Consider the following 14811-nt stretch of genomic DNA (forward strand, 5'->3'; position numbering starts at 1 on the left):
GACCTCTCTTCCTATCTCATATTTGAGCGTTACAAGAAATCAAGTTAGAATTAGATAAAGAAAATTGGCCAAAAATACATAAGAACCCTATGAACCAATTTAAAAAATAAAATAGAATAAATAAAATAAAGGAGAGGAGGTGTCGGGCCGAGACAAGATTGTCATTTTAAAGGTGTTTTCAAAACACGTAAGTTCATAGCTGTGTTTTAACATATTTTATGCTAGAATTGAAATAGATTTGAATTCCTCTAACGAATACTCCTATTTAGAAGTTCATGATGATGGTCGGGACAGGTTAAAGAGAACTATCGCTCGCTAATAAGATGAAATACAAGTGCAACGCTTAAGTAATATTTAGAGTTTACATATTAAATTCTAAAGGATTCTCTAAATCCAAACATATATGGTATAGTCTGTCTGTTAAGGATATTTAGTAATAAATTATAGTTTATCATATATATTATATTTGATATTTTATTATAAGGCAAATATCTAATATTTGATTTATTATCATAGGTATCTTTCCATTTATTGTTATTTCCATTTATTACTATTTCCATATTCTTGTAATTCATTTGATTATAAATAAGATAACTTTCATACCAAGTGTGGTGAATTAATCAAACATTCACATGGTATCAGAGCCCTTTCGGTTTAACAACCCTCATCCTTTTTTTTCAATGGCTTTTGAATCCTCTAATCTTCTTCTCCACCACCCCTGTTGGTTTTGACGCCGCAGGGGCAGTCTTCATGGCTGCCGTAGTCGGAGCCGATTGATTACTCTTTGGCTCCACCCTATTGACCTCCAAATCACCTTTCGTCATACTCTGTACATACAACCTCACCTTTTCCAACCAAATCGGTTTTCCCCTTGGCCAATATAGTCTCTCTCATTTTCTTCCCAATCAACCTTCATCCTTCACATAAACCCTAACCTAAACCTATCAACCTTTTGCATTTTCTTCCCAATCAACCTTCATCCTTCACATAAACCCTAACCTAAACCTATCAACCTTTTGGAGAGATTTACCTTCGAAACCTGGGTGCCACACTAGCCTATTCGCCAACCAAGTTCCCGCCGCCCTTCCTGCCAAAATTGGCTTCTTCGCCCGATGAGGCGACTCTTCCAACTGCCCTTCTCGCCAAAATTGGCTCCTTCGCCCAATGTGGCGACTCTTCCGGCTTCAACATTGTCTTTGTCCCTTGCTCTAGGTTTCCCCTTCTACTTCTTGGGGTTAGAAATATTCTCACCAGAGCCAAGGCAGCATCATCGCTAAGCGACAATCCCTCTTCATGGGTTAGACATATTCTCGCCGAAGCCAAGGCAGCATCGCCGCTGAGCGGCGATCCCTCTGCAAATTTTTGATGGCCAAGAACCGGGTTGTTAGCATCTTCATGAAAAGTGTTTCTCAACCTCTTTGAATTTTTCAGATTCAAGGTTCACGTTCGTTTAAATCCGACTCTTTTCATTTATTGTTATTTTCATTTATTACTATTTTCATATCCTTGTAATTTATTTGATTATAAATAAGATAACTTTCACACTATTTAGGTGTGGTGAATTAATCAAACGTTCACACTGTCCAACAAAAAAAAAATTTGTAGCATGATTAAGACATCTTATTTTATAACACTCCATTTAAAAAATTTTAATTTAGTCCTTCGAAATTTAACATTTTTCAATTATACCCCGTTAACATATCTGCATTAGAATTGAATAATAAATTATTATAAATTTAATAATTCATTTCAAGGATAAAATGTATCATTTTAAAATTTAGGGACTAAAAAAAAACTAAACTCGAAGTCAAGGGTAAAAATGTAATTTTTGAAACTGAAGTATTAAATAGAAAAATACTAAGTTTTTTTTTTCTCTTTCGCTCGAGTATTAGTAGAACACATAATTAAAAAAATTTAAAATTAGGAGATCAAATTTTTATCTTTTGGTCCTTGAACTTTCATAAAATAACAATTTAGACTCTAAACATAAATATAATAACGATTTAATCCCTATCGTAAAAATTATTATTAAGATTATAAATCAATAAATTGGTTAGTGAGCCGATGTATTTATAAGCTACAAAGTTTAAATCATTGAAAAATAAAAATCTACATTTAATTTATCGTTAAAAAAAATTTAAAATACAAGAGCTGAATTTTATTATTAAAGTCCGTGGATTAAATGATTATAAAATTAAAATTACATTGATTAAATTGTTGTCAAATTTTTAGTTTATTATTATCCAATTTGACATCTGCAATTCGTTAACAACAAGAGAAATTACACAATCTCCAAGCTCACCCGAAGTAAGCAATTATATTGGCGATTTCTTCGAGAAAATCTTCGATTCGAGCTTCAATTTTCGTTTTCGCGCTTGGTTAGGAGACCAATTTGATTGGAGATTCCCATCTTTCGTGCGCAATGGATTCTGCTACATTAGCCGTGTCATCGTCCGTCATTGTGCGTAGTTCGTCGCTAAAATCGTTTTCGAGTAGAAGTATTCAAGCAGAGTTGTGGTTTGAAAGGAGAAAGTTCTCCAAGATCTTCGCGGTCTATCCTAATGGCTCTGCTTCTAGGGTTGGTACTTTTGAAATTGGTTATGTGATTCTCTTTTTCTTTTCTTTTTTTTTTTTTTTTTTTTTTTTTTTNTTTTTTTTTTTTTTTTTTTTTTTTTTTTTTTTTTTTTTTTTTTGGGAAATTACTTGAAAGTTATTTATTCAATGAATGAATCTGGGGCTGAGTTCATTGCAGTGGAATTTATTATTCATCCATTTTCGTGCATTTGGCTTGGTTGTTTGATGCATATGTAGTATTATTATAATTGGCTCCTTTAAGCTGTGTTTTTCTGATAGAGGCTGAGCATCTTGGTTATAAGTTATTGATCTGTTGGTTATTTTTATTCTGTGGTATAATTCCTTAGCATGAAACTTCTGGACGTAGTTGATTGAAACTTGCAAGAACATTTGTTTTTTATTTTTGATAAGTAGTCCTTTGCCTTCGGAGACATTCGATAAAACTGGAGTGATTTTTTGAAAGTAAAACAATCATTTGTGACAAATTCCCTAGTAAGATTATGTCAATCTGACGTTCTCTTTAATGAAATTTTCTGCAATCAATATTTAATTTCATGAGCATTTGGCAAGGGTAACTTGTGAGATCCCACATTGATTGGAGGAACGAGTACCAGCAGGGCTACGAAGGGGGTGGACTGTGAGATCTCGCATCGGTTGGAGAGGGGATCAAAGTATTTTTATAAGGGTGTGAAAACCTCTCCCTAGCAAACGAGTTTTAAAAACCTTCTGGGGAAGCCCGAAAGGGTAAGCCCAAAGAGGACAATATTTGTTAGCGGTGAGCTTGGGCTGTTACAAATGGTATTAGAGCCAGACACCAGACAGTGAGCCAGCAAGGACTCTGAGCCCCAAAGGGGGTGGACACCGAGCAATGTGCAAGCGAGGACGCTGGGCCTCAAAGGAGGGTGGATTGTGAGATCGCACATCGATTGAAGAGGGAAAAGAGTACCAACAAGGATGCTGGGTCCCAAAGGATGGTGGATTGTGAGATCCCACATCGGTTGGAGAGGGTAACGAAACATTTTTTATAAGGATGTGAAAATCTCTCCCTAGCAAATGCATTTTAGAAACCTTGAGGGAAAACCCGAAAGGGAAATCCCAAAGAGGACAATATTTATTAGCAGTGGGATCGGGCTGTTACATAACTAGACGTCAAACATAAACTCTTTAAATGATTTGCCATTTCTGTCATATGCTGGTCTACATATTTGTAATTGTTTATTGAATCATATGCTTCCAAGTGTATAGTTCTGCATTCATAGTTGCCATAGATTATGGATTTGAGAGTATTGTCAAAATTTCTGGATGTGGCAGGGGGATTCTTCAGGTGCAGATGTTCATAGACGAAGAAGTACTTCTGAAACTCTGTTTTGCTATGATAAGGCTATCCCAGAGGAAAGAATCGAGACGCCAGTTGGAATATCTCTGGCCGAGAAAATGATTGGAGATAATCCTCGATGCACCGAATGCCATGCTAAAGGTGCTGTTCTTTGCACAACTTGCTCCGGTTCGGGTTTGTATGTTGACTCAATATTGGAGAGCCAGGGAATCATTGTGAAAGTTCGTTGCCTGGGTAAATTACATTCCTTATTGAACTATTAGTATTAGCATTACTTTGAATGATTTTGACCTTATCCGATTGTTACATACCTATGTTGGACAATGTATTGTGTTTATTATGTTGAACTTATGCTCTTTTGACTCTCATGGATGTGATGTTTAACTTCAAACGCAGAAAAGAAGAAAATGGGATATGGATATTGTATCTTCCTGTAATCGTTTCGATATATTTTGTTTTCGTAAAAACAAATCGATGCTGGGAAGCTTTCAAAATGATTAGCCATGCTTTTTATGACGTACATTTGATTCAAATATACTTATTGATGAAGGAATTTTTTGTGTTCCATCTCTGTTAGTTGTCTGTATGTTTAGTTATCACAATACTTACTGAAAAGTTTCTGTCCCAACTCTGTAATCATCGTCTTGTAGGTTGTGGTGGAACTGGCAATACCATGTGTTCGGAATGCGGTGGGCTTGGTCACCTGGAATCTAAATGAGTCGCAAAGACTCCTTTCCAATGAATTCTTCTTGAACTATCCCCAGCTCTAATATTTGGACTTTGATCATGCAATGATGAGATATATATTAATCTTGCAATTTAGCAAAGATCTATAGTGTACATTTTTCATTTTAGGCAGTTTGTGGGATGTCCTTATCGAAGTTTGGCAAAATTGTTCTTGATTCAGTTCAAATCATTTCCAGTGTTCCCTTCCCACAGCATTTGTACTTGTAAGTCGAATCGACAAGCCTTTTTTCGAACTAAAAGTTATGGAATGCATGAATTATGAAGTCAGAAATATATGTTCTTCTTTTAGTAGGTATGAAGTTTTATTATGTGCCTGAACAAAAGTTCTTCCCTGAACTTTTTATTGAACTCTTGAACAAAATCCGAAAGAATACAAGATTTGCAGGGAAAGAGAAGAAAAGAAGATCAAAACTGCGATTTTTGTTTCAGTAGATTCCTCGGAAGACATTTATTTTTATCATGCCAGATTTGAGGAATGGTCTAAATCTGCTTCTTTACTTGTTTTCAAGTTTATGGTTTGATTAACTTTGCAATCTCCGCCGAAGGTCTCGAATCTGCTCTGGCACGGTGGAGTCGAACCGAGGATGCTGGGGATTGTCTGCATAAGCCACATAGTAGGCAGAAATACATGCTTGTGGCCACGCCATTCCTATCCGGCACTGCAATTACAGAAGCCATGAACATTGTCATCCAGAAGTAAAATTGCTCTCAGGTATTCGTTAACTTCAATTAAAGTTTAGAATAGTTCTTTTTTTTTTTTTTTTTTTTCCTATAATATCTTAGCTCATTACCAGACAATAGCCTATCAGGAAGGCATATATTGCTAATTCTGTTGCATAGCTCTTGTGTATTACGAGTGCCCAGATGCCACTTATAATGCTGCAGATTGCACCACCAGAAAGCCCGCAGAGAAAGCAGAAAGACACGGTGAGATCGGAGTTTATAACAATTTCCAAATCCGCCCTCTTGAATGCCTCCCAGGTATCATATGAAGCCTCCACTATCCCTTTATTGTAGACACCAACATGGACGAAACCCCACCGGTTTCCACGGCTTCTCAGCATTGAAGCGATCGCCGAGTAGCAGTGTGCACAAGAGAAAAGGAACTCATCTTGTTCTCCTGCTGCCAATCTCATGGCACGGGCAGATCCCTGAATGAAGCTGATAAGGGGGTTGATGGCAGAGCCAAGAGCAATAGTTCCAATCAAATGCTTCATTGTTCTGTAGAAAGCTTCTCGTATGTCATTTTCGCGTCCCCAAGCTAAATTCAAGTACTTTATGCGTGAGATTGTTACTTGCACTATGTTCTTAATGACCTGCAGAGTCCAGGTTAGGCTCAACAGTATCGCTGCTATGAACAATGCTTTAAATCCAGACTTGATAGCAATTGCTCCACCAATGCCGATGACCAAGAAAGAGGCGTAAAGAATGCCAATGACGATCGATCCAATGACCAAGATTTGAGTGTGCGACGGAGGGTATTTAGTAGAAACTGATAAAAGTTGAATCGCATAGTTCAACCGATGATTGATCCAACAGAGATATACCGACAGGCACAGGGAAAAAACTACGAGGATCACTCCTGCTGCTAAACCACCAGCAGATCCAACAATGACAAAGAAAATGCCAGAAGCGAGTAATAGCACGGGGCTGAACCATAAGGCTGTCTTGAAGGCCATTGAAGGGGAGAAGCCAGTGAAGGCCTGCCATGAAAAGGCAATGATTCCAGAGCTGCCAATAGAAGCCAACAATGGCGGATACCACTTCTCTGGGAGAAAATGATGGGTTTTAGAAGCCGACTGAAGTCCCCGAACTGTCAAAACAATCACCAACACAGCAACCAGGCATAAATGGACGTTGAAAACTATGCTAGAAAGCCACCTGAAAATTTTCCATCCCACTGTAGGCTCTATCGAAAGATTCGGTTCTTGAATCTGCAGCAACAGCCAACAAGATTCATTCAAATACATGTAAGTCAACCTCCATACTACATAGATTTTGACATGAATATGAAAATGAAATGCTTTCTTGATGGTGAAAAGAATGATAACAATACCCTGATGGGGGTTGAAGACGAAACTCTTCTTTCTTGAACTTGTTGGGAGTTGTTCTGCAATGCACTTTGTGGTGTGCTGATTTCCATTATTTCGTTGCAGGGAGTTGTTCTGTTATGTTCTTGAAGTTCTTTAATTTGGATTGGTTGAGGAGAAAGTTTCTTGGAAATTCTTGGCTTTCAAGATTCAACCTCAACCAAATTCAATGCTCTGAGATTTAAACTTTCATAGTCTTCTTCTTAAGCTAGTCATTGTATTCTCATGTATTTGTGTGGAAATTATGGTGTAGGTTTATGTCATGCTGATGCGGCGTGATGACGTGGCTGCACGAGGTAATGGTGACGTGGAGCACAGGAGGTCTTCCTGGTTTGTCTTTGCCCTTTTGTTACTGTTCTTGTGATCCACCTCTCTTCATAAAGGAAAAAGGGACTCTGCTTTCTGTGATCTTTTTGTTGTTTTTTGTTCTTGTTTTCAATGAACTCAAAGTTGAACAAGTTATAACTAAAACCTTTTCTTTTCTTGTTCGTTTATTTGAGGTAGCTTGTGAGATAAGATTAGAGAGCTGTGAGGGAGAAACTATGACTGCCAAATCCACAAACGCCAAGTGGCAGTCAGATAGGTGGATTTGCCCTTGAGCGTTTTCTCATGCTATGTCCTAGATATTAATGATAGACCTTCCCCCCAAAAGGGAAATTGAATTGTCGGGTTAAAATATATGTCTTAATCAGTTGAGTTATATAATTTATTTGGACAAATTTAACGTATTTTAGTTCGAGATAAATTAACTTCGATTTTCTTACAAGAATCCCTAACTAAATGCTATAATTCCATATTTACCGACATTTCGTAGAGAAAGAAGGAATTGGAAAATATATGCAAATTTATGAGGTAAGCTTAGCCGTGAGAGAAGGAATTTTCTTGGTTTATAGTGAAGCTCGAGTAGGTAGCCACTCCCTTATTAGGGAATCGTACATGAGACTTCTGCACATCATAAGGCTCCTTTCGATATTACATATCAAGGGGACGTTGACTTAATATTTTTGCCAAATAAATTATGGCTAAGTTAGCGTGATATGGTAGACAATGAGATATATTCGTAAATATGTTGGTCGTCTTATTATTTTATTGGTTAGATAAATAACGTTACTAAATAGAAATATACTTTTCTTTTTGGAAAATATTTTATTATTTTATTTTAAAAAGTCGTTTTCTTGAGTATTTATATAAATGGAAAATATTTTAAAAGGAGAGATTCCATTTAGTCAACCAAACCAAAGATATTATTATTATTGGAAGAATTAGTCAATATTAAATCAACAATTTGATTTTAAATATGCTTGACGTGTAATTATAGATAAATATATTTTTATTTATTTAACGTTAGTTGCCATTTATATGTAAATAAATAATTTATCATTTTAATATATTAAATTGGAAGCTTTTAAGCTTTTAAAATTTACTCTTATAAAGTCAAATATTTGTTTTAAATTAATTCATAGAAAGTTGACTCGTCATTAAATTATTATTTTATTGAAGTACTTAGACAATTAGCATACCATTTGATAGAAATCTTGTCTACGAGGAGGCTGAACTATTCCATTCCTATTGTAGGAGAAGTGGCTCTAGTCTATCTTCAATCAAGTCAGATAGATTCACTCTCACCCTCCTTCGATACACATAATCCATTTTGACCATGGAATCAGATCGTTTTCAGATCGATCACAGATTCTCGTCCTTTTGAGTTTTTTAGAAGAGTTGTTATTTGACGAGCATCGTTCAATAATGAACATGTAATTCACCTTTTTCAAACAATTCTTCAACCTAGGACTTAGGATGACATCACGAAGTATGTAGTCCGTGTTATTAGCGACAAGATCAAGTTGAAGACTTGGGTTAGAATAAAGGCAAGTCACGTAGAGTCACAATCAAGTGAACATGCATGTATGGAAAACAAAAACCCTAATTTTCACATAACTTCAAGATGAATAGAGGTTTTTTTTAAGTCCGTTGAGAGCTAAGGTTTTTTATTTACAAATTTTTCTATTTTTAAACTTACAAACGTTTTAATGGTGTTGATCAAATCTCTGGTGGAGTGATTCGAATTACGAGTTTTGTTTACACATTATTTTAATCATCAAGATTCAAGATAATCCGTTCTAAAACTTTTCATTGGATTGATTATCCATTCTAATCCGTTCTAAATTAGTAAGAAAATATACCAAATAATTTTTTAAAAAAATTATATTTGTAAAAATTAGATCTTGAGGTAACATAAATGGGCCAATTTCTTGTGGAATTGAGGCCCATTTAAATTTAAAGTTCCGAAAGTTGGGCCAGAATTGCAGTTTTGAAGCACAAATGGGCCCATTATTAAATCTCTTATAAAAGCAAGTGAGACCTACATGGTTGATTATTATTTAGTTAAAAGTGTCTTTGAACCCTAACTGAGTCGAGCTCAGGTTAAAACAAATTGTTACCGGTAAATTTGAATTAAGGTGGAAAATATTATATTATTGTGGAGAGTCGTAATTCCTAATACTATTAAAAATATTATAATAAATTTAATAACTAAACATTTAAATTATTTTTTTAAAATAAACTTATAGTAAAATAAATGTTAAATATGAATAAAAGTGATTAAAATAATTTTGCCAAACATTTGAATTTATTTTTAAAATTTAGAAAATCTTAAATTAAGCTTTATTTTAATTTCATATGAATTAATAAATATTTTTAAAAAGCAAGTTTTGAAGTCTATTAATTATTTAGAAAATAGGTTTTTTCTTTTTCCAGCAACGGTCACTCTTCGTGGTCGGCGCCGGGCGGTGTATACTGCTGTAAAGATAGCACCATCCAACGGTAACCTTCTCCACCCCATTTTAAAATCATGATAAATAAACAAATAATAATTATTATTATTATTAAGGATAATCAATAAAAATACATTTCTATTTATCTCAAAAATACTTTTAAATTTTAAAATATAATTAGTTGGAATAAAAATGGTTAATACTCTATTCCAAAAATAATATTATTAACTTTTATCAAAATATTTCAAAAATACTTTTTGGCTTCGAAAAGTATTACAAAAATACTTTAAAATAATTTAAAGATATTAATGAAATAAAATTTGAGTGATATTTTTAAAACAAAATTTCATTTAAAATTAATAATTAAGATATTTTTTAGATTTTGATTTAAAGCTTTTGTAGCCAATTATTTACCACTATTTTGAGTTTTGGTGAAATTTTGATTTCCATGGAAGAATAAACAAACTAATTAATATAATTAATAAACCAGTAACCAATACATAATCATAATTAACCCCCCAAAAAAGAGGTTAAACGACAAATAATAATCGACTAACAACATCATCAGATAATCTGATCGGAAAGCGACGGCAGCCGTCGGAAAAAGTTAGCCGGAACCGACGGCATGTCGTCGCGAAACCTGGGATGGCGGAGGTAATATAATCCAAAGCCCAACAAAAACACCTTAAACGGCACCGCATAGAATAACAGCGATGCCGCCAAGCACAACACCACAAAAATCCCTGTGGCTCTCGGGTCCCTCCAGTTAAACAGCGCCTCCAATCGTTCCCCTTGCGCCGCCACGTCACCCAGCAGCACCTGGGCCCTACCACCCAGCGCCCTCAGCCTGTCGTATCTGATCCGAATTTGGTCCCCAGATCGTGTGGTGGGGAATCCATCGAACTCCTCGTCGAGCTCATCGGCGCTGACGAAGTCCACGTACGACAATCTGGGGTCCATGTTGTGTGAATGCCGGTGCCGGTAACGGAAACGGAGCGTGAGAATTAGAAACGCGTACATGAAGACGGTGGGGAGGATGAGATTGGGGCACAGCACGACGGCGATGAGGAGCACGTGGACGAGGATGGAGGTCGGAGGGTGGATCCACGTGCGAATCCCGTCGAACCAGCGGGCTAGAGAGACGGCGCGTGAGAGACAACCGACGACGCGGAACCAATTGGCTTTGCTTCTTCGCATGCTCCACACGTGTGTGTCCGAGTCGAGCATGTACTGAACCACTTCCTGACCCATGGCCGGTTCGGACCGGGAAAGCCGGGTAGTTACGATTCTCATGGCGGTGTGGCGGAGGATGTCTTGTTGGGCCGGACCCAATGGGCGGATGTAGTGCATTCTTGGGAGCATTGGGGTTGAATAGGACTGGATTAGACTTAGCCACGAGGAGCAGGTGAACCGGACGGCGATTTCGAGGTCTCCCATTTTCTTGGCGCCGGTCGGGAGTAACACCGTAAGGGAGTATGAGGTTGAGTACACCTGATTAGCGTCCAGTGTCGACAGTCGGATTCGGACCTTACCGATCCGTAGGTCTTTTCCGGGTTGTTTCAAACCGGCGTCGTTTTCACGGTTGTATCTGCCGTTATCGAAGACGCCGATCGTGAGGACGGTGCAAGGGTCGTAGACGTCCCACGTGTACTGCTCGTTCCAGCGTGGATTAAAGCGGTCGAGGATTGTGCGGGTTCGGACCCACTTCGGTCCGTATTTGGCGACCACGTAAGCGTCGATAGTGCCACGTGTACCGTCTTTTGTTTTCACTGGGAGGAGATTTGTGGCGCCGCGGATTCCGACTTCGAGGAGTCCGATCGGTGGTTTCGTCAGCTGTTTTGCGGCGGCTCTGACGTCGCTGATCACGTGTGCGGCTTCGTCAAGCACGTGATATCCGCCTTCTAAGCAGATTCGGAGGTGGATTCTCCCGGTGTAAGGGTGGTTTTCGTCTCCAACAAGATTGAACCATCGGGATTTTGTGTCCGTCCAATCGTCGGTCCTTTTCTCGATGCTTGCCATCTGGATTTTCGCCTGGCCCACTGACTGTCCGTTTGTCAGATCTTCTACGGTCACAACCAAAAACGGCTCAAACGGCTCGGCTGCTACGAACACCAAATCCTCGTTCCATGTTGGATTAGCCGAGCCGGGTGAAGCCGAGCCGACTGAGGTTCTTCCCGTTTTGAAAACTTGTGGCCCAAGCTGACCTTTGACATAAAGCTCGAGGTTCCTAGCCTTAGGCTCGGACTTCGAAGCAAACTGCAAATCCTGGGTTTGGATGACCGTTAATCTCAAGTACCACAGCTTCGGAGAGAGGTAAACTTTGGCTCGGGTCTCCGGAATCAACCCCCCGGAGTCCGACTGCCAAGCTTCTTGAAACGCCTCGTCGGCCTGAGTCCCCAACCAAACGGCGAGCATGACGTCATTTCCCGGTGACTTCTCCGATTCTAGAGAGTACCACTGCGGAGCCAGAGGACTGTCCGGTGGGACTCTTTTCGGAACCTCCTGCAGATCAAACGACACCGTTCCCAAACAATTTTCGGTTAACTGATCTTCGTTCTCTTTCTTCTCCTCCGCCCAAACGGAAACTTCCAGAGACGTTGAGTTCAATCCTTCTTTGTCGAATGCGAACACTTGATCCCAATCTTTCTCGCTCTGGCTCTTCGTTTTGATACTGTGAGTTCCGATCACAAGCTTTGCGTAAATGGAGGATCCACCTTCTGTAGATTCACGTTTTGCTTTAACGACGCGTACGTAGAGGAACGGCATTCGATCGACAAGATCGTACGCGCTGCGGCTTCGATCATTCGACAGAGAGCGAAGTTCGAGACCTTTTACGCTTAGATCGCCTCTTTTTTCCGCTTCCGATTTCGCCTTCTGCATCTTCATTGGCTTTTCCGTATGTGCAATTGGCGGATTCTCCACTTCTGCAGGCTTCTCTGGTTCAACAGCAGGGGATTCCTCTGGTTTCGAATTTTCCGGCGGATTTTCACTAGACTTCTCCTCTTCTTTTGGTTCTTCCTTCGGCTTCTCTTCTTCTTTCTTCTCCTCCTCCTTGACTTCCGCTACTTTTCCCTCCTGATTCTCCGGTGGCTTCTCCTCGGCTACTGAAGTAACAGCCTCCGGTTTCTGATCAGATTCAGAAACACCACCAGCAGGTGGATCTTCATCGATATAATAAATTTTTAGCCCTAACTCTCCCTTGATCTGAGAGAACACGCTACGTTTCTCTAAAGGATAATAAACAAGCGTTTCAGATCCAGATTTCGCAAAAGTACTTCCGGCGAGTTTAACCTTACCGAGAAACGTGCTTCTCTTCCCCATCTTCTTATCGTTGTACAAATTGACCTCCAAAATCTCCGACTCCATAGTCTCCGTGTCGTGAACAAGAAACTCATGCTTCTCGTCCCACTGTGGATTCAGATCTCGGAATTTAGTCTTCGTCCGCCTCCGCTGCCCGTCGAAATCCACAATCGCGTAAGCACTAGCCGTTCCTTGACCGTCTTTCGGCATCAAGTTCTTGGCGTTACAGATCTCGACGAAGAGCTTTCGAACGCAATTCTCCGCCATTTTTAACCTCGAACGGATCTGAAACTTCTCGATTCAAGAACAGAGAAAGAAATTTAGAGAGATCAATGAAATTTTGGAAGAGATTCTTTCACTACTTTTTTTCTTCAATACCCAGTGACTTCGCAAAATGGAAAATGAAAGAGTAAAGCCCCCTCTCAAGGGTTTTTAAAAGAAGGGGGGAAAGTTGAGAGGGCGCCTGGGGCCACGTCATGAGTGACACGTAAGACAAATTGCCACGTGGAAGATCATGAAGATTGTGGAGTCCACACAATGAATCGTTACAACGGGGATCGTACCAATTTTCCTTCCTCGCTCATAATGCGACTTTTTGACTGGACTTCTCATTTATGATTACGGTTAAAATTTCCATTCTAATCTCTTTTTTCGTGTATTTTAATCCAACGGATAAAAATAAAATTTTGATTATAAATTTGTTTTTATGTTATAAAAATTTACCATTTAATCCTCGCTATAAAAATTTACAATTTATAGGTCTCGAACGATTCAGACTACTCTAACCCTTAGTAATAAGGGTTAAATTGAGCTGTAATTTTTTTTTCGATTTGGATTAAATTGAAATTCGGTTCGGTTTGCAGATTGACTCTTTTATCGGGTTAATCCGACCCACCAACAAAATAGAGTTCACAATCCAGTCTTACACTTATTTCGAATATGAAAAATAAATTTAATTAAAAAAAAATAGTAAAATAAGAGGGAGGTAAATTAATAATTAAAAGTTTGTTGGTCCAACGTCTCTATGGCTCTGACTTCCTTGTTGCCGGTCTAAATTTAAACGTATTTAAATAAAATAAAATAAAATAATAAATAAATATAAAAGTGAGTTAAAAGTTAAAACTACTCGAAAAGGGAATCTTTTTTTTTTTTTTTTTGGTTTTATCTTAATATTTAATTTAATCTGATTTTTTTTATTTTTTTATTTCGGCTAGACGAAGATTTTGTCAGATGATTTTTTACATTAAAATAATAATAATAAAAAGTTAAAACATTTTATTTTTTTAAAACATAATTTTTAATTTATTAGGACGAATGGATTTATGAATACGTAAAGACTACATTCAAATGAGATGGTTAGAATATGTAAGGTACAATTTTATCTCGAGTGACTGAATCGTAAAAACTTTAAAATTATGTGTGTTTGACTCCTTTGCTCCGAAGATTGAAAAAGGGAGCTAAAAAAAATCCCGATTATAATTCCTTTTTTTACAATCAAGTGGCTCGAATACAATGAAAGAAAATCGAGAAAAAGATTGTCCGCAAACATCTTTCTTTTCACGAGGGTTGAGCTCCTAAACTGAATAATGAATGATTCAATGTGGGTTCAGTATTCGGTTGCAATAATGTTTTTTCAAAAGATGAGTAGTTTAAAACTAGGGCTCTTCGATCTCTGCCCTCAAGATCAATTGTGTCAGCGGACTCTTTCTCGTCCCTCCTCATAAAGAGGGTTCGTACTGTCTCCCGATTTATGGAAGAACCAACTTGCACATTTAAAAGCGACGAAAAGTTTACATTTTGAACTATACTCGAGTTGACTCAGTTTTGTATTTTATTTTTTTAATAATAGATTATAATATAAAATGCAAGTGGTTGTCTTTTTTGTGGTTGTTTGTGAAGTGTTTGGGATGTTTTCTTTTTCTGCCAAAATGAACGTTGCACTGTTAGGTCTGAGTCAGCGCCCCCTCATGAACGTTGGGACCTAATTACT

At 37.9% G+C, this 14811-nt stretch overlaps 3 protein-coding genes across 3 annotated transcripts; 1 reads left to right on the top strand and 2 right to left on the bottom strand.

Moving 5' to 3' along the window:
- The first annotated feature begins 2245 nt into the window (after window positions 1-2245).
- Window positions 2246-4948, top strand: LOC111466115. The gene is made up of 3 exons (XM_023110701.1): window positions 2246-2578; window positions 3886-4144; window positions 4561-4948. The coding sequence occupies exons 1-3, from the start codon at window positions 2423-2425 to the stop codon at window positions 4626-4628; spliced, it is 483 nt and encodes a 160-aa protein (XP_022966469.1). The 5' UTR covers window positions 2246-2422; the 3' UTR covers window positions 4629-4948.
- A 17-nt stretch (window positions 4949-4965) lies between these two features.
- LOC111466175 (protein PNS1-like) lies at window positions 4966-6501 on the bottom strand (the record flags this gene model as incomplete). Its single annotated transcript, XM_023110755.1, has 2 exons — window positions 4966-5316; window positions 5449-6501. Coding segments are annotated over 2 exons (1191 nt in total), but the record flags the coding sequence as incomplete, so codon positions are not given.
- A 3477-nt stretch (window positions 6502-9978) lies between these two features.
- Window positions 9979-13217, bottom strand: LOC111465913 (protein QUIRKY). Its single transcript, XM_023110380.1, has one exon. The coding sequence runs from the start codon at window positions 13086-13088 to the stop codon at window positions 10086-10088; it is 3003 nt and encodes a 1000-aa protein (XP_022966148.1). The 5' UTR covers window positions 13089-13217; the 3' UTR covers window positions 9979-10085.
- Between the last annotated feature and the right edge of the window lie 1594 nt (window positions 13218-14811).

Source organism: Cucurbita maxima, unplaced genomic scaffold (genome assembly GCF_002738345.1).
Source record: "Cucurbita maxima cultivar Rimu unplaced genomic scaffold, Cmax_1.0 Cma_Scf00030, whole genome shotgun sequence".
NCBI classification, from domain to species: Eukaryota; Viridiplantae; Streptophyta; class Magnoliopsida; order Cucurbitales; family Cucurbitaceae; genus Cucurbita; species Cucurbita maxima.